The sequence below is a fragment of the Porites lutea genome, chromosome 1 (genome assembly GCF_958299795.1).
Source record: "Porites lutea chromosome 1, jaPorLute2.1, whole genome shotgun sequence".
NCBI lineage: Eukaryota > Metazoa > Cnidaria > Anthozoa > Scleractinia > Poritidae > Porites > Porites lutea.
The window spans coordinates 31,058,999-31,077,716 of record NC_133201.1 but is presented as its reverse complement, the minus strand read 5'-3'; the positions used below and the strand labels follow the sequence as shown (position 1 = coordinate 31,077,716).

Sequence of the window (18,718 nt, the reverse complement as noted above, 5' to 3'; positions counted from 1 at the left end):
TCAGTGTTGTTACGTGAATTAGCCACATGAAAACAAATGATTAAAAATCACGAGAAGTTCATAGTCGCCATCTCTGCTTAGGGTTGGTAAAGGGTTTAGGGTTAGTAATTGATGAAAATGTCTTCATTTGATAGTAACTTACTTTTCAATGTTATTCTGAATGTACAGTTTTTGTTCTCGTTGCCGGATGGATCCAGTGCAGTATATTCAACGTTATAGACACCAGGAACAGCAAAGAGAGATCCACTTTGCCAGTTTGGAACAGCAGAGAAAATCCGGCCCGAATTATCGGAGAACACTGCTTCCTCTCAGCTCACTACTGCTTCAATCTTTTCCTCTTCACGCGCAATGTCCCCCGGGCATTTGCTAAATGTGGGTGGTTCAGTATCTACGGTGAAATGCAATTGAAAAACAAACTATAACAGGAGTGAGGATCCCCGGGATTTCTCTGATTTGAAATTCGGGATGTCGGGATTTTAAAGCACAATCGGGACGAGATTTGGGATCGAAAGTATGCACTGAAATTGGGATGCTAAAAATAACCCTCGGGATTACGGGATTGAACAAAGTTTTGGGAGGGGATTACTGGATTGAAGCACCCTATGGGGACCCTCAGCAATGACCTTTTTTTAAAGGCGTTCTTTAGATTATCGATTAAGTAGACATGAAGGTCTTTTCACCATCGGAAAAATACAGAAAAATGAAAGTAAATAAAGAAGATCTAAAGAATTGCTAAGGATAAATATTGATAACAAATCCGAAACATATACCTTATCCAGGATAGTGCCGATTTAATGTTCTTTTGTCTTCTTATAATCGAGACCATTTTTCAATTGTGTAGTTAGTGTCCAGGGCCCTTGAAATAGGAGCGAGGCTGGAACAGGTTCCTCGAACGACAGTTAAGTTTAAGCCAGAATTACGCCAAATATTATGCAAGGTTTTCTTGTCTCGAGCTTACAAAATACTGTTCAGCCTTTACTCGGAGATTCAGTGATAAAACCACAAAATGTGACTCACAAGGCAATGCATATAGGAAGGCCAAAAAATACCAAACGGGGAACAAAATTTTGAGCCTTGATTAGCAGTAATCGCGGCTTTTCCGAAACCAGGATCTGGAGTTGACTTTGTATTGTTGCAAACCTAACTGTTCTTTTTCTTCATGTTTTACAGTCGACTCTCTCTTAACGGACACCTCTATAAGACGGACATCTCTATAAAACGGACACCTAGAGTTGGTCCCTGCCTTTGTTTATTCCCTTTATTTGACTCCTTTATAAGACGGACATCTCTCTAAAACGGACACTTAGTGCCGGTCCCAAAGGTGTCCGTCTTGGAGAGAGTTGACTGTACATGTAAATGATTTTTGTTATATAAGAATAGCACTATTTGCACTTGTAAAGCACGAACGTTTGAGACTACACCAAACGTCGTGGCACCTCATTTTTAACACATCATAAACCGAAAATAACCTGAGAAATCTTAATTATCCTGCTTGACTTATGTTAGGATCTTTTGACGATATTACAAATTGATTTGATTGTGGGCATTTTGTTGCACAATAAATTAAAGGCCAATAAGCGAGGTTATCACAGTAGCCTGGCTTTGGTGTAAATGAAATTTTAAAAATTTGGTGTTTGTGATAGGCTGTCAGCAGAGGAAAACAACGCTAAAAGTTTTAAAATATCCAAGGCTTCATTCGTCTTTGGACATTGAACATTTTGGCTTCATAACCCACGTTCGATGTATTAAAATTCTAACAGGACTCCGATGCTTTCTGGTCATATTTCTATATCTGTTTTGGTTTTCTTTCTTCTTTTCTCTTCTGGGAATTGCGAGGAAATGGAGTCGCGAAAAATTTGCAATTTTAACCCTAAAGCTCCAGAGTCATGTTAGAATTTTTGTACATCGAACGTGGGGTATTGAATACTTAATATTCCCGGAATATTGTACCCTGAAGTAAATATAGGTATCTTTATATATAAATACTAACCTCTGATTTCAACGGTAAAACTGCAAGACGCAACATTTCCGGCGCAATCTCTAGCAGTAACAACAACTGTAGTCCCACCAATAGGTAATTCTTGTAAAGAATGATGACTTGAGGTCACATTGATCTTTGCATTGGGATTCACAATAACAGAGTTGTCTGTCACATGGATTTTCCACGACACCTTTCCAGTCGCCTTCCCTTTGATTGTTTCAGCTCTTAAGAGAGGTTGAGGACACGTCAATGTTGGGGACCGATAATCTATAGATTAGAAATACAGACAAACCCGGCCAGTTAATAAGGAAACTGAGGGGGCCATAGGGAGTGTCCGTGTTAAAGGACAAAGCAATCTGTCCGTAATAAGGTGTTGGTATTAAGCGGGTGTACGTAAAGCGGGTTTTGACTGTATAAGGCCGAAACAGAATTAAACTAAGAAAATTTTAATTCGTAACACTTTACGCAAACGAAAGGAAGATTAAAGTCAGCAAAAAATACGAAAGTTTTACTTTTACGAGGCGCTAATTTTAATTGCAACATCCAATGTTGGTATCCAATGTATTTTGAAGTAAAATTAACATTGTTAGAAAACGTCCCGGGGTGAGCTACTCAACAAAGGTCTTATGACGGGAAAGCTCCGCCCCGCGGTCCACCCTATCACCTTTTTATATACCATTTTTGATAGAAACGGTAGCCCTTTTTATACCTTCTGTTGACAAATAGGCCCCTTTTTCATATACCTAGATTAAAACTTTGCATCGCTTTTAACTGCTGTAAATTCAATATCTTTTAAGTATGTATAAATCACAAAACCAGAAAAAAAAAACAGTTTGCTCGGCATTTTTCAGTTAAAGGCCCTTTTGGGCCTTTAACAGATCAAAACGACTACATATACCCTTTCATATACTTCAACTAGTGAAACCCCGGTTGATAAAATCCTCAAACATGTCTCGTTTCTAGGCGTCTCAAGTGTTTGGTAGAAAAAGCGACTGGGAGCGATCAATGGACCATGGGAACGTTAGGCGTTGGGGCAAACGACGCTTTGAGGGGATCATCCGATCCCTTGCGCTGAACCAAAATCTCTACAGTCGCTCTCGAATTCGCCAGATCGGGCCTGGTTTTTATTATATTTTATGTATTCTAGAAGACCATTTTTCAAAAAATTTGCCGATCTAATGTTAACTAAAACCTCAAGCAAAATGAATGTGTGAAATTAAAAGCTACTTGCCATGACATCGAGGAACGTCAACATCCCATTTTCCACTAAGATCACACTCTAAAACTCTAGAAACCTCGCGTCCAGTAACGTCCATAGAATAGCCGTCAGGACAGTCAAAACGGCAGGATGAGTAAAATCTCATTGGCTGGGTGACACATTCAGGAGGAGTCACAGTGGCATACCGGACAGTGGGAAGTTTAAGGCAGCGAGTTTCTGAGAAAGAAAACAAATAAAACATTAAGGACAATTTGCATGTAACTCGATTGCAGTGAAACCTCTATTAAGCGGACACCCTCGATAAGGGCGAATACTAAGCCGGGTCCCGAAATTAACGACTTGTATTTATTTCCCTTTATAACGAGCTCCTATTCAGCGGACACCTCCACTAAGCGGACGCGGACACTAAAATAAATTGATTTGGCTGATTTCTATTGTTAAAAGCCTCTATTAGGGACTGTGCAATAATTATCAGGAGGGGGGCTGAAAACTAGAGTTATCTAGCAAAAACTTAGACAGTACCCCCCATCCAAAACAAAAAAAAAATAGTTCTAGCCCCCCCTCTGTTATGTTAAAAATAACGTCGCTTCCCCACCCCCACCACAACCACCACCCACCCAAGATTTACACAAAGCATTTGCTAAGTACCGGGGTGCTTACCACATTGGCTCAAAATCTAAAACTTCTGAAGCCAGAAAGAGAAAGGAGCAGAGAAAACAAAATAAAAGAACAGGAAATTGAACGCTTCAAATAACAGACGAAAAAGAGCTTGCATTATATTTAGATCCTTGGGAGGAGAGCCTGATGAACTTTGTTATGAGCCAGATGTATATGGAATTCAGCAAATCGATTCAGTCGATGAAGAAACATTACTTTTATTCACATCAAAAACCGACAAAGCTTGTCTGCGAGATCTTTTTGACTCCCATTGTTTTATGGGGGAAGCTGAAAAACAAGTTCATGATTTTTGCTTTACATAGGATCAGCTCAATTAATTAGAAGACAGGTTAAAATTGATCAGTTGTGAATTTGCTTTTCATTTTGATGGAATATTTTCAATAATCGTTTAACAGCTGTTCGTATTGATATTTGTTACAGTCTATCATGATGCCTGTATTGAGAATCTTTTATTGCGTTTAATTTTATTTACATTTCGAATAAAACTTAAGGCCCTCCTCCGTCAAATGACTGATTTTACTTTGAGCCCCCCCCTATCTTGGAAGCAATTTTATGTAATGCCCCCCCCCCTCTAGTTTTTCAGCCCCCCCCTCCTGATAATTATTGCTTAGTCCCTTAAGCGGACACCGGACTGCATTGACAATAGTAGTATTGGATTACGTCCTTGAAATACATACTGTAGTCTATTAAAAAAGATAAATATATTTAACTGTTCAAAAGTTCACCTGAAAGTCTTCACAAAGTACAACACAGCATCCTTAGCTTCCATAACAACATGGAACTTTTTTTACAGTACAGAGTGACCGTTTTTACAAACCTCTATTAAGCGGACTCTTGGAAAGGTCGAAGGGGATAATTGAGCTTAAATCATTGTTTTATGGTTTGAATTACACACATATTTGAGTTAGTTTGAGATTTTCAGGTAGTTATGTTTAGGGAAAAGATTAAAACGACGTTGCGTTTTATGACATATCAAGCACAGAAAAGTTGATTGAAAATGCGGTTTGTTGGAATGAATTTGCCTCGAACTTTGAGGCCAGTTTTTTGAATTTTTTCAGAAACACTCTCTCCAGTAAATTGTATAGCTTCCGAAACAAAATATCATTCAAAATTACAGTTAGGGTGCAGCATATTTACAGTACAGTATATTACTTTAAGAATATTAGGCTGATTATCTGTTTTCGAATTCCTCCTTTTTCTAAACGGCAAAACTAGCCGACAAAACGAAAAAACCTGTACTAAGAAAACTATTAATAATTGATACCCCAATACATTCTAAAAAGGAAATGTCATAAGCTATAATGTAAGAATAATGCAAGAATGTTTCAGTCAGCCTATATTAAGCCCGGGCCGGAAAACCAATATTAAAAAAAAGAGTGTATTACTAACTGGTTTATGTGTATACCTTTTTTGCCCTAATTTTCTTCTCAAATCAACATGATTTCTCCCAAAACAACCGTCATGCCCCCTTAATACCGTCTTTTATTTAATGTTTAAGAGATTATTTTCATGTTTCACTCAATTTGGAGGCAGTTCAAACTCTTAGAATTTTGATGGGATTCGTACCACAGCTCCTTTAATAGCTACAATGAACGTACAGTTAGAGCGTTTTTGACAATTATCGATTTATGGCAGAGTAATACGTTGTGTACCTTCACATGTTGTTGAAGTCCCAGACCATGTCTTGTTGAGTTGACAAACACGTACCTCGGAGCCTTTCTGCCGATATCCAAATCTGCATTTGAAGGAACAGTAGGAATGGTAGGATAATTCAGGGTTTGAGCAAATACCAGTAGGTGGATCGGCGTCAAGCACGAAAAGCGGGGGACATCTAATAACTAGAAGCAAAAATGTCAACATTGCAATATTAAATGTCATTATGATCACCATCATCTTCATCATTATCATCATCCGTATTGGCCTTGGGCTCCTGCCATGGTTAATTAACATAACATAGCTGTAGTGTATCGAGCGACTAAACAGCTTAAATACTCTCACGGAACACAACGAGTCAACAAGCACATGGTTCGGACTAACAGAACAACAAGACAGGGGTCACGTGACCCCTAACAAGTTCCCAGGACCGCACATTCCTCCCCCTCAAGTCCCTAAACAATATGTGGCATCTCGCCTTGAACTTAATGTTCATGGGAGCAGGAGGGGTCCATCAGTAATAACGCTGTGGTGGTCTTCGATCCCTTACTGGATATCGTCGCTCCGGGGTAACGGGACTGAGCTTGGGTCTTCGGGTGTAGTAGGTGGCTCAAACTCCCCACAGGTTACTTCAGGGCTATTTACATCGGGTACTGCAACCTCCGGAACAACACTTCCCTCGTTGCTATGGCTTACCCTTTGAGCTGTTGGACTGGGGCAAAGAGGCTCTGTAGTACGAGAAATTAATTGGTCAAGATGTCTCCGAACTACCATTCCATCTTCTAGTTCAACTCGCGCAGACAGAGGGCCGGTTTCCTGGATGATAGTTCCAGGGACCCACGTCAATCCCCGGGAGTAGTTTCTGACACTCACGGCATCACCAAGCTTCACTCCGCGTTTTCGGCTATGCTGATCATGCTGTTTCTTTTTTCTAAACTGAGTTTTCTAAATGTAGAAAACATCCATGGAACCTTTCTAAACACAAAAATTCCCTTTCAAAAACGCATTTTCTTTGACAATGGAGTACAGAATGTAACCCATAACCTCCTTAAAAGTCAAATTATCGGCCGCTAAAATCCACCATACATTGGCTCAGTAAATAGACTCAGATTTGTCAGTCATTTCTAAAGCCTTTTGAAACAATAGGGGACAAACCTCTCGAGGGGAGAAGGGAGGAATTCGTTTTTACTTACCCTACGGACGTACGGTGACGTGATAACCAAGTTTTCTCGGATGGATAGTTTACCATTTTCGCTGAAGTATGGAGTTCCACGCTCGAGCGCGCGGAGGCTCCGCTAAAAATCCTTTCCTCATTTCGCATTGCTTAAATTTTTGGAATTTTTTCCAAAGAATATTTCACTCAACGAGCGAGATAACATTACCCGCGGGAAAATCGACACAGCCTAAAAATAACTTAAGAGGTGTTACGAGAGGGATTGGAAGACTAACCCTCTGGTCCTTTTACGCTCTCTTGTAGGCGGTTAGGCTCTTATTCAAAATGGATGGCAGTCTTGCAGAGTAAATAGAACTTTTCAGGCTAATAAAAAGATAAAAAAAAACCGACTGCCAACACTTTTACACTAATAATGGCAGTGATGTACAAATTTAGGTCGAGGTCTTTATCTCACCTTGGCATTGGAATGGTTGTCCAGACCACACCATGATGTTAGGTCCATCGGCCACGATGCACTTCCTCTCTGCACTGCCTGATACTTCATAGCCTTCATTGCATTTGACTCGACAAACTGAGTTGTATTTCGAGTTGCAGACACCAATAAAGGCGCCGTTGCTTGGGGGGTTCAACTTTTCGCATGATCTAACTATAGTCAAGAAAAAAAAATAGAAACCCATTAACTTAAGTCAGTGGGCGTTCCCAGCCTGAGAATGCAGCCGACGCCACCACATGGTTTCCCCGCGCATGACCTCTGAGGAACGAGCGCAGGAATTCAATACTGATGTCTTGTCACTACCAAGATCTAGGTAGTACTTCTGACAGATCATGCCGCGAGAAATATTTTCTTCGACCAATCACAAACATACGGTGGCTCGTAGGGACAAAACACGCCCCAGAATCCAAAAACACTTTCCAGAATCTAAAACACGTCCCAGGGTCCAAAACACGTCCCAGAATCCGAAACACTATCCAGAATCCAAAAACACTTCCCAGGGTCCAAAACACGTCCCAGAATCCAAAACACTATCCAGAATCCAAAAACACTTCCCAAGGTCCAAAACACGTCCCAGAATCCAAAACACTATCCAGAATCCAAAAACACTTCCCAGGGTCCAAAACACGTCCCAGAATCCAAAACACTATCCAGAATCCAAAAACACTTCCCATGGTCCAAAACACGCCCCAGAATCAAAAAATACTTTCCAGAATCCAAAAACACTTCCCGGGGTCCAAAACACGTCCCAGAATCCAAAACACTATCCAGAATCCAAAAACACTTCCCAGGGTCCAAAACACGTCCCAGAACCCAAAACACTATCCAGAATCCAAAAACACTTCCCAGGGTCCAAAACACGCCCCAGAATCAAAAAACACTTTCTAGAATCCAAAAACACTTCCCAGGGTCCAAAACACGTCCCAGAATCCAAAACACTATCCAGAAGCGAAAAACACTTTCCAGGGTCCAAAACACTTTCCAGAATCCAAAGCACTTTCCAGAATCCAAAAACACTTCCCAGAATCCAAAACACGTCCCAGAATCCAAAAACACTCCCAGAATCCAAACACTTCGATCCGAGAATCCAAAAACCCTTCTAATAATCCAAAACACGTCCCAAAAACCAAAAACACATCCAAATACTTTTTCACAAGACTTTTGGATTCTGGGACGTGTTTTGGATTCTGGGACGTATTTTGGATTCTGAGACGTGTTTTTGGATTCTGGGACGTGTTTTGGATTTTGTTAAGTGTTTTGTCCCTATGAGACACATTACAAACACTACCCAGATCAAGGCAGTAGCACGCGTGACTGTATTGATTGTATTCCGCTTTAGTCCCCAATATAATAATTCTGTAGCCTAGTTTTAAAGTTCATATCCAGCGAACTCCGTTATAGGTGCCGCTACTCTTACAACAATCGTCCCAGTAATAGGGACCAGTCCGAACGAACAATGTGCAGAAAATCACACCAAAGAATAAGGTTTTTTTATGATCGTGTTATTGGAATCAATATAAGTAAACGACTATCGTAAAATAAACAGTTCTTAATCAAATATTTACGTTAAACATATCATTTATTCTTATCACGTTAACATCCAAAAAATACTACGTAATTAAATTGGTGCATGTAAAGGCAAAAATTGCTCAGTTAACTTTAAATAGAAAACTAAGCCGCTCGCTTCACAGGGATCCGAATATTTTTTAAAACGGATATTTTTTTCTCTGCCTTCAATAACAAAAACGCGTCCACGCGTAGGCTATATATCGCCCGTCCACATGAAAACGCCAAAATTACGGATTTACGATAGCATCCCTTTAAGAGTATGCGTAATGCTAGTAGTATATGATGTATGACGGTTTTCGTCCGTCCAAAGCTACTAGAGAAAAACCGAGAAGCCGGCGTTTTCAAAAATCTCCTCTCTGGGGATCGTAAATGAAAACCAGCGTTAATTTCTGGTGCCCGAAAACGCCGTTTACGTGTTGACGGAAGGCTAATTGAGACGGATAAAAAAACCTCTGTTTGCAAAAACATCCGAAACATAACTTGTAGATAGGGCCAAAAAAGTTCTTTCTCACCTGTACAGGGGTTACCATTCTCTGGACGGCCTACATGTCCTTTCAAGCACTTACAATCAGATATACTCCTGCTTCCACTGAGACTATGGCCTGAGTTTGCTGGGCAGGGTTTACAGGTACTTGAAGAGCCATCGTTGTATGTGTTATGGGGACATGCTGTAGTTTCACAGAAAAGGAACGCAAATAACAAAAAGTGATAGGAGACATCTCAAGCCCTAAGAACGTCTGCGTGGGAGGCAAGCTTCAGAGTTTGGGCATCCTTTGTCTCTTCTTTTGTTGACCGTTGAATTTTTAAACCCATTATTCCACATAAAAACGGCCTAAAATATCCTTGTCAGTTATTCTCAGTCAGACGACTTTTCCATACCTGTTTTCCATCTATTTTATTGTTAAAGTAAAGAGCCAGATGAACTGCTCCAATTTAATTAAGCTGTTTTGTTTGTTTTTTGTTTTCTTAAACACTCACTCAGCGGAGAGGTAAGGGATTCTTCTGTTGAAAAATATGACCTATAGCCCTGTATTAGGGCCTGTTTACGTGGGGGTGTGGGACCCCAGGTGGGTTAGGTTACTCGCTGAAATGGGGTAGCCCACCTGTCCATATAACCTTTCATTTTGGTTTGATCACGTTTACATGATAGGTTGGGTGACTGTATAAGAGATAACCCAACCAAAGTAGGCTATTTGACCTGCCTGTGGTCCCCAGGCTCCATGTCAATAAGTCCTTGGTTTAATAGCAAACTGTTCCTTTTGGACTTACCATAACAACGTCCCGCTGTTCCTGACCCTTCATATCCTTTTGCGCACAAGCACTGGTAAATCGCGTACGTTAAATGACAAACACAGCTTGCTCTTTGGTCGCAATAGTGGATGCATTTATTAGGGTCTACGGTTTGCGATCTTGTACCAAACGGGTCTTAAAAGAAATAAAAAAAAAATAATAAATGATTATAGCTAGTCACTCTCTTACTGTGGTACAGTAATATATTGCCGTTTGGTGATAACGTAACTTTGTACTTTGATAAATATTCCAGTCCTATGATCATTATCGCATGAACGATGGTAATAGCCTAGGACTTTTTGTCGTAAAATTCAGAGTAATCAGGCTCGTAACTTTAAATCGCCGTCGAACTAACTTAATTCGGGTGTCAGATTATTATTATTATTATTATTATTATTATTATTATTATTATTATTATTATTATTATTATTATTATTATCGTTATTATAAAAAAATTTTTTATAATAAAAAAGAATCTTTATTACAAAACCTCAATTAAAATCCTATTTACAATCAACCTGTTTTTACAAAAAAATCTAATTAATTCATCAAAACACTATCTACAATTCCATCCGTTACAAAAGAAACCCCTCGTCCTTCATTAGGGAACAAAAACAATCCTATATATTATAAGTGAAGATAGAAAAAACTATTCATTTACAAATTCTAAAAAATAGAAGTAACTTAACCTTACATAAAAGAAGAGGAAATAGATATAATTAATAATAAAAGTTCAAAAATTCTCTAAAATTAAGAATTCCATTATGCAGAGATATTAAGATCCTGCAATTCGAATTATACTAATGACGGCTAAACCAGTGTCCATAAAAAGCCGTAAGTATAAAAGCATGTAGACACGTATTTCAGATATCCGCACTAGCGACATTTATTTTACAGTCTAATGATTGCTCTATCTTGCTACGAAACGGCGTTCGCGAACCTCTGACGCATGCATGTACCGATCTTAAGAGTTCAAACGAGATCTGTGTCCTGAGCCAAGTGATTACAACGTGATAAGGCTCGGTATCTTTCTGAGATATCTTGTCTGCGAGATGCTTTAAGAACCGCTGACACTCGTTATTGATTTTATTATTTTATTTTCTATTATTTCGCGACGAATTATTAACAAAGAAGTTAAATTGTCCGGTGATTAAGTTTTGGTTCTTATTCTTACAACATAATTATAAATAGCTTTAGAAATACTCGATGTACTTGTATGGTCCTGCAAATAAAGCGTGTTGTTGTATTACTACAACCAAATGTGCAAAAAAAAAAAGTAAAAATGAAAGCTTCCGTTCACTCACCTCCTCTAAGATAAACCGACAGTTCAGCAAACTCCTGAAAGGTTCTGAAGTAAAAGGCTTGTTTGTCTGCATTATTAACCATCTTTTGTAAGTTGTTCTCCAGAATTCTGTTTCCGACGCCGATCACAAATACCTCAATATTGGCCTGTTGTAGATTCTTGGCAATGGAAACAGGGCTCTGGCCTTGCCAAGGACCAACCGTGAGGAGAATAACCACCGTTTTCACTCGATAGAGGGGGACCCTTTTCAATGCGCTTAATTGTCCAAGGCAGATATCAAAGGCCAGTTTAAAGGCACCATGCGTATTCCTGCCGAAGCCATTGATGCTTTGAGGCATAGAATTGAATTTTTCAACCAGCTGGCACTTGTGCTTGTCCAAGGAGGGAACGGAAACTCCGCCTATGAATCGGCTTGCTGTGTCGGCAAAAGGTATGACTTCTATTCGGGTAGAATCAACGCTAACAGTTATAGTGTTCAAAATGTTCATGACGAATCCCTTTTGAGTTTGAAACTCACTGGACGACACCCTACCGGAGGTGTCGAACAGGAACAAAATGTCGCTCTTCTTATTAGCACCGGCTAGCTCATCTCGTAGCCTTTTGAGTTCTCTTTTTGCACGTTCTAGGTTACTTTGCGCAAATGTAAAGAGGCCCATTACCAGAATGAATGCCACAACTGCAAAAACACCTTTCATCTTCAGGGTGATTTGGGGCACGAATTAGGACAGAGACAGTGACCTTTGATTTGTTAAGAGTATAATGAACTCAGAATTGTTTCGCTGGTGATTAGGAGACTTGATGGATTTTTAGAATGCAGCTGAATAAATGACAAGAATAATGTTCAAGTATGGGGTAATTGAAAGCCGTATGACTAAAACTTTTTACAAGTAGTAAATCCACGTTTTAAAAAGGGAGGCCATCGTCTGTTATTTTGGTTGCTCTAAACGACTGAATTTCACCCACCAAAATAGGCTCCATTAAACACAGTGTATCCGAGATGAAATGAAGAAAAGATAACTATTCCCAGTTAATCAGGTGTGCAAATAAATAAGGCAAAAAAAGTCGCAACTCAATACAAAATCTATTAAATTCGCATGCAAATGCCATTGATGATTATAATACACTAAAGCCACAATTTTTACTCAAAGGGACTCAGGACGTGATCACTGACAATTGGTAATAACAACGGAAATCATTTGTTCACTTTTGCTAACTTACAGCAATATATTAACCGTCAGTCCTGAAACAGGTGAAGTACATGAACAACATTTCACGACACATCTTATTTAAAAAAGCCGTATTTTCACAACTGTCTTTGGACATGAGGTATTTTTATATTTGTCACATAGAAATTAAACAATCAGTGGACAATTTTTGAAGTATTTTTTGTGTTTGACTGTAAGATAATATAATTATCATACCTTTTTGTACAAACCCTATATGGAATACCACTCAGTTTGAAAGAACGGCATCTTTTGGCTTTTTACCTGGTTCGACAAAAAAATAACAAAATGTGTAGTTTTGATTTTCTGGTCAACAGAGTCAAAATTAAGATACTATTTTTTAAGCTTTGCTAAGGCCATCCACCCCCCCCCCCCCCCCCCCCCGCCTTGTTTTTTTTTTGTGTTTGTTTTTTTTGTTGTTTAGCGTCCAATGTGTTTCCTGATATTGGGTCGGTCGGTCGGATTGGAAAAAAAAAACTAAAAAAAAAAAAACACAAGAAGTCTTGGAATTGGAGGCCCTGGTACCCCAAGATGAGTTGTGACATTAAAAGTTATTATTGACATTTGGATCAACAAAATGCACAAAAGTCTTTGTTGCTGTTTTTCTCTATGCTGTTACTATGCTCATTTTTCAGATTGAAAGAATTATTTCAGGTGAAAGACATGGTTTAAGTACACCGTTCCTTTTTTTTTTTTTTTTGAAAATGTCAAAAATTTGGGTCGGTCGGACGACGCTAAACGGAGAAAAAAAAGGGAATGGCATAAACGCAAATTAAAATCAAATTTTGATCGTCCTTCCTCTATTTTCTTCGCTAATTCCATAACCTTTTTCAATCTTCCTGTGAGTAACAATTCATAGGATTGTCAAATATTGGCAGGTGACGCATCATGCCGAACGCCAGGAAAGATGAGCAAAAAAACATGATACTTGTTTTGATAGCTGGTCTTGACTTTTTTTTCGTGCAAAAATCAAGGTATTTCACATAGAGACTACTAGAAAATTCAGAGGGAAATATAATTTTCAAATGATCGAATTTCCTGAGAGCTAATTATAATATTAATTTTGTTTGCCGAAAAGAACACCAGACCCTCAAGACTTTTTCTGTGAACTAGATCTGTATGGTTTGCCCTTATCTCGCGCCGGCCCTTATCTACGTGGTTTAAGATAGCGACAATCGATTTGGGTAGTCCGTGTCAGGCTCTCAGATAGTCGGAAGGTCTCGTAAACAATGCGCAAACAAGACGTGCGGGGCCGACGAGCGAAAATAAGACGCGTGTGATCTCTCCTCAGATCCTGCGCGTTTTACACATCAGACTTCATCGGACTTCTATCCAGTCATTCTAAAAAATGAACGTCTGAAACGTATCGTTAGATGGCCATATTTTTGTGAAATTTACAAACAGCAGAGTTTTTGATTCAACAAACGTTTAACTTTTAAGTCAAACATTTAAAAATGCAAGAATTTAAAAATGCAAGATATACTTTGAATCGAAGCACCGACTGAAAAAGGTTTCCATCCTTAATAGCCCATTTGCACTAAGAGGTCATGTGACATTATTTTTATGAAAACGAAAGTTAATTTTGCCTTCAAAAAAAACATTGGTGGGTCATATCTTAAACAAAATAATAGTGATTTGGTTTTTCAAACCCGCACCATTTTCTTAAAATGAGTCAGTTCATAGCTGGACACGTGACCAAAATATGATTTTTAAAACTATGAATTACTTCTTTCTAAACAGAAATTTTGCACTTAAACTTCAAGGAAATTGTTGAAAAGATGATGTGGTAACGTCTTCAGCACATCCGAGCGTAACTATCAAACGTTTACCGAGATACAAGTAAAAAGTAGTTTTGTCCGCCATGTTGGAGGGCACGGGTATGCCCTCCAACATGGCGGCCAATACAAATTATACTACTTTGTCGAAAAATCAAAGTTCCATGAAATATCTCCTTTAAATGTGTTTCCTCTCAAATTTCGGGTCTAAGATAATTTTTATGCCCTCCGTTAATTTTTGGCATCATCAACATTCCAACCCATTGTTTAAAGGAAACATTGGTCACGTGACCTCTTAGTACAAGTGGCCTATTATTTTCCTTGCCTGCTTTATTCCTCAAAAGTTTTGCTTACCTTCGCTAAATTCCGAACAATGGACGAAAACGTGACAATGAACTCCACGAGTAATTGGTTTTGTTCGGAGAGTCTTATTACATTGCAGTAAGAAGTCTTTTATGCATAAGTTATTGTAAAATTTCTACGGTATTTGTAATTAAAATACCGAAGTATTATTTACAATTAAAATACAGTGAACTAGTCCATGCTGAAAAGTACGCGTATGAATTACACGCACTGACTCGTAATCTAGTAACAATATGCACCCTTTTCAGCAAAGTTAGTAGAGAACGCTTTCTGTGCCATGATTTAGTTTTCCGACCCAGAGTAACCTTTTTTTATCCGAATTGAGGTAATAAGGTAAATTGTCCTTGACTAGGACGGTAGTTCTTCACGACAAAAAAACCTTACTAGATTAATGGGTAAATCTCAAAGTATCAGCCTTCTGATCTTTTCGGTTCACGATGACAGAATTTAACTCTAAGCTCAACCGACAACTCTCAGCGAAGATAGACGGGAGTGTTTAATAAATTCATCTAAAAGGCAGTCACAGAACCCGTTAAGTTTACGGGTGTGGTAGGTATATCCCGTACCCAAATCCCAGGTGATAGGTGCATCCCCTTCTCATGATGCCTTACTGTGTTTTGGGTATCCCTTGCCGAATTTCCTCCCAGTGGACGCAGATCAGTAGTAAGTTTCATTCTGACCATGTTCCGTACCTTCTTTCGGTGGGAAAGGGATTATAAGTAACTTTATCTTATGGAGTGACAGAGAGCCCCCATTACAGCTAGCATCCATGGGGGGACCTGTGTATTTCTCGTCACCCCCACCAACGCAGCAAAGTAGTATTTGCTTCAACTCTCTGTTTTTTTTGTTTTTTTTTTTCCCAAGGCTTTATCTTTCTGTTAATATCCACGAAACTTTTGACAGACAGAGCAACGAAATTTAGATGATTTTGAAAAAAAGTTAACAGCGACGATTTTGAACTCCATGCTCTCGGTTTCTTTTTTTTAATTAAAAAAAAACGCCCCAAATCTCAATATGACATGCACCGAACACTTCAGTTTAAAAGGAATCTGTTCCGTTGCAGAGGGCTTAATTAAAAATTCCTATCTTTTGGTTTACATCATGTTCCTTCCTCTGTGCATATTCCCTATGTTCCATAACGGTTTCAGCACACACGGTTTGGGTTCCCATCCGTATGGGGGTCCTCCCATGGCCCTCCAATCAAATTGCGTGCTCAGTGGACACAAGTTGCTGATTGGTTGAATCGAGGGAACCCAGTACGTTGAATAATTGTTCCGCGTGGCTATTTTCCAGTACACAAGCATCTCGTGCAAATATGATCCGTGAAGACTGATATATGTACCACAGACCTCTTGTAGAGACTTGAACTCAGGTATATGAGCGGTGACGTCGTGATATATCCTCGGATCGTGGAAATGAATAACATTTTTAACATCGTTCATCCAAATTGCGATAGTCTGATCACCAAATGGATGGCACAGTAAGCTGGCCTTTTTACTCATAAACTCTCGTACCAGATCCCCTGATAAGATGATGAAGCCCTCGTCAATTCGCACCAGTCCCTCAACCTCGCAGTGAACGTAACCCCAGTAGAGTCTGGAAATAAATCAGATTTAACTTTATCTTCTTACAGTGATGGCAGGTAGACGCTTCGCATTAAATAACCCCAGCTTTTATTTAGAAAACAATATTAATTTTGGATCAAAAGCTCAAGAGATCATATCTCGCGCGGTTAAATTATAATTCTGACGGGTACCTGCCATTCACCATGATTTATCTTCATTGGCGCTGTCAAGGTCATTTAAGACGGTTCAAGATTCAAGATCAAGAATACTATGAATTTAATTTTTCACCTCCTTTTAGATTTCATAATGAAATGCTTTTACTTGTTATTATATGCTTTTGATAGGTTTCGGCAAATTAAGAAACAATAAAATATGAAACTTGCGGACGCTTCGACGGATTATAAGTTTGACATCTTCAGAAATTGAAAACTCTTAAATCTAAAGGTGATGTTACACGTTACGATTCGCAACGACGATTTTTAGCGCAACACAGCGTTTCAATGTTGGAACAATGTCGTAACTATTCAAAACAATGTCGCAACAATGTTGCAACGCCGTGTTGTCCTAAAAATCATGGGTGCCAATCGTCTCGGGTAACATCACCTTAAAGTAAAGTCGTCTTTTAGCGCTACCCGATAAACCTGTTTGAACAATGTTGTTCGTTTTACCTTATTCCAATAGTCCTTGTTTTCAGTAACCACCATTGTTACTTTCATAAGCTTCTCATACAGGCTTGTGAGGGATCACGAACTCCAGCCCGGATCGAGGAAGGGGAATAAAAACATACCCTGCATATATTTTTTGTAGTTCCCAGGGACATTAAAAGTAATTATGAAGTGAAAGCTTCATATTGATATAATTAACTAATCACCGACTGTAAGCAACTTCAATACTTCGGCTGAGATAGTAACTTGTCATCATGGAAGTTAATCTTCCATGCAAGTGAAATCATCTTTCCAAGAACCTAAGAACTTCATATATTTTTCTTCAAAATTCACTCTTTTCATTGCCGGGGATATTACGTTTGCAATGAATATGTAAAGCCGATAACTTTGAGGCGTCACTTAACCTTACCTTTTTTGAGGGCGAAATGGAATTTCAAATAACAGTCTCTTCAAGCAGACAAAATAGTCGTCGTCCATTCGTAGAAAAAAGTCAAACTCATATCTCTCCACAGACCATTCCATTAACCATAGTAACCGAAGACCAAAGTTGTATCCCTTGGGAATCGGCATAAATTCTATATCACCGTATCTTGCGTTTTCATTGGTGAGCGCAGTTTGAACCTTCGGCTCCATGTCCGACAAACTGTCGGTAAAGAAACGACAAACGACTTCCCCCGAAGTGCACTCGGTCATCCAAGTTCGGCGTATCCCTTCGCGACGATCAAATCGAATTGGAGCGCTTAAAATTGCGACGATAAGTTTCAGGCGCTTTTTTGTTCGATTGTGATTGAGATTGTTGATCACAAGAGAAGTAATATTTTCGTTATAACGAGTATTATTTTCCATTCCTTTGATTTTCAGATGATCAAATTTTTCCTTGTCTTCATCAGTAGGGTTCATCGTGACAAATAACTTGAGCTTTGACGCTGAAAAAATCGCGGGGTGCCGATATGAAGATCTTCTGCTCAGATTGGACGCTTTCATGTCACTGTTTACCTTCCTTGTCTGTTCATATTCTGAAGCAAGCATCGGCGTTCTGTTGCACGATCTGATTAAATAAATAAGAACTGTAACAAGAAAGAACTGTGAACAGACAACAGCTAGGAAAAGCGCATTTTTCCAACGCATCGTCGAATCAAAAATCCCCTCGTCAAATCATGGTGTCGCCTGTCGACTAATTCCATCAGATTTTCGTCAGCGCCGTTCAAAGTTCTTATCGGCCCGTTTGTTCCGATACTGATCCCAAGCGTTTCGCGCATATTTTCAAGCGGGGAATGTATTCACAATGTTCACTGTCGACTCGCACGGTCAAGCAGATCTTACCTACCTGTAAAAAAACATTTACAGTTGTTTAGAAAGTGTTTGTGGGCGATCCAGTTGATTTCTTCCTCTATGAGTAAATTGTTTTCTGTAAGTGGATTCTGAATTTGAAAAATAATTTGCTGAGTTGGCCAGCTACATTTGACTGCATTGTGCTGAAATTTTGCTTTAATCATATAAATCAAATTTCAGTTAAAATGAGACGGTAACCAAAACTGGTTATAATATTGTTTATATGGTAATTTCCTCAAGCGTTGACGGCGCGGTTTTTCTTGTAGCCACAACCCGTTCAACGTGAAGGTGTCTTATTACCAAGAGGTTATTCAAAACACAAAACCTACCTTACTTTAACATTTACATGCAAGAATCACAAATTGCAAATCTAAGTAACTTTAACAAAATTCAAAGTGGGACTGTGTGAAATACACTATGAACGGATCGAATTAA

At 39.0% G+C, this 18,718-nt stretch overlaps 2 protein-coding genes across 2 annotated transcripts; both read right to left on the bottom strand.

Moving 5' to 3' along the window:
- Nucleotides 1-308: 308 nt before the first annotated feature.
- On the bottom strand, nt 309-12,055 carry LOC140927889 (sushi, von Willebrand factor type A, EGF and pentraxin domain-containing protein 1-like). The gene is made up of 8 exons (XM_073377590.1): nt 11,362-12,055; nt 10,037-10,192; nt 9,280-9,435; nt 7,160-7,351; nt 5,531-5,716; nt 3,213-3,416; nt 1,991-2,248; nt 309-388 (listed from the first exon to the last, which is right to left on the bottom strand). The coding sequence occupies exons 1-8, from the start codon at nt 12,053-12,055 to the stop codon at nt 309-311; spliced, it is 1,926 nt and encodes a 641-aa protein (XP_073233691.1).
- A 3,760-nt stretch (nt 12,056-15,815) lies between these two features.
- Nucleotides 15,816-17,851, bottom strand: LOC140927879 (beta-1,3-galactosyltransferase 6-like). The gene is made up of 2 exons (XM_073377580.1): nt 17,361-17,851; nt 15,816-16,317 (listed from the first exon to the last, which is right to left on the bottom strand). Exons 1-2 carry the CDS (start codon nt 17,849-17,851, stop codon nt 15,816-15,818), a joined length of 993 nt encoding a protein of 330 aa, XP_073233681.1.
- Between the last annotated feature and the right edge of the window lie 867 nt (nt 17,852-18,718).

Bases quoted from the DNA above. Each gene is read 5' to 3' on its own strand.
- LOC140927889 (XM_073377590.1), bottom strand. From the start codon at position 12,055: ATGAAAGGTGTTTTTGCAGTTGTGGCATTCATTCTGGTAATGGGCCTC. The intron at 5,717-7,159 runs GTGAGATAAAGA...TTTTGCTTCTAG, and splicing joins ACAACCATTCCAATGCCAAG to TTATTAGATGTCCCCCGCTT. The intron at 2,249-3,212 runs GCAAGTAGCTTT...TCTAATCTATAG, and splicing joins TGACGTTCCTCGATGTCATG to ATTATCGGTCCCCAACATTG.
- LOC140927879 (XM_073377580.1), bottom strand. From the start codon at position 17,851: ATGAACCCTACTGATGAAGACAAGGAAAAATTTGATCATCTGAAAATC. The intron at 16,318-17,360 runs GTAAGGTTAAGT...ATTTATTTCCAG, and splicing joins CCATTTCGCCCTCAAAAAAG to ACTCTACTGGGGTTACGTTC.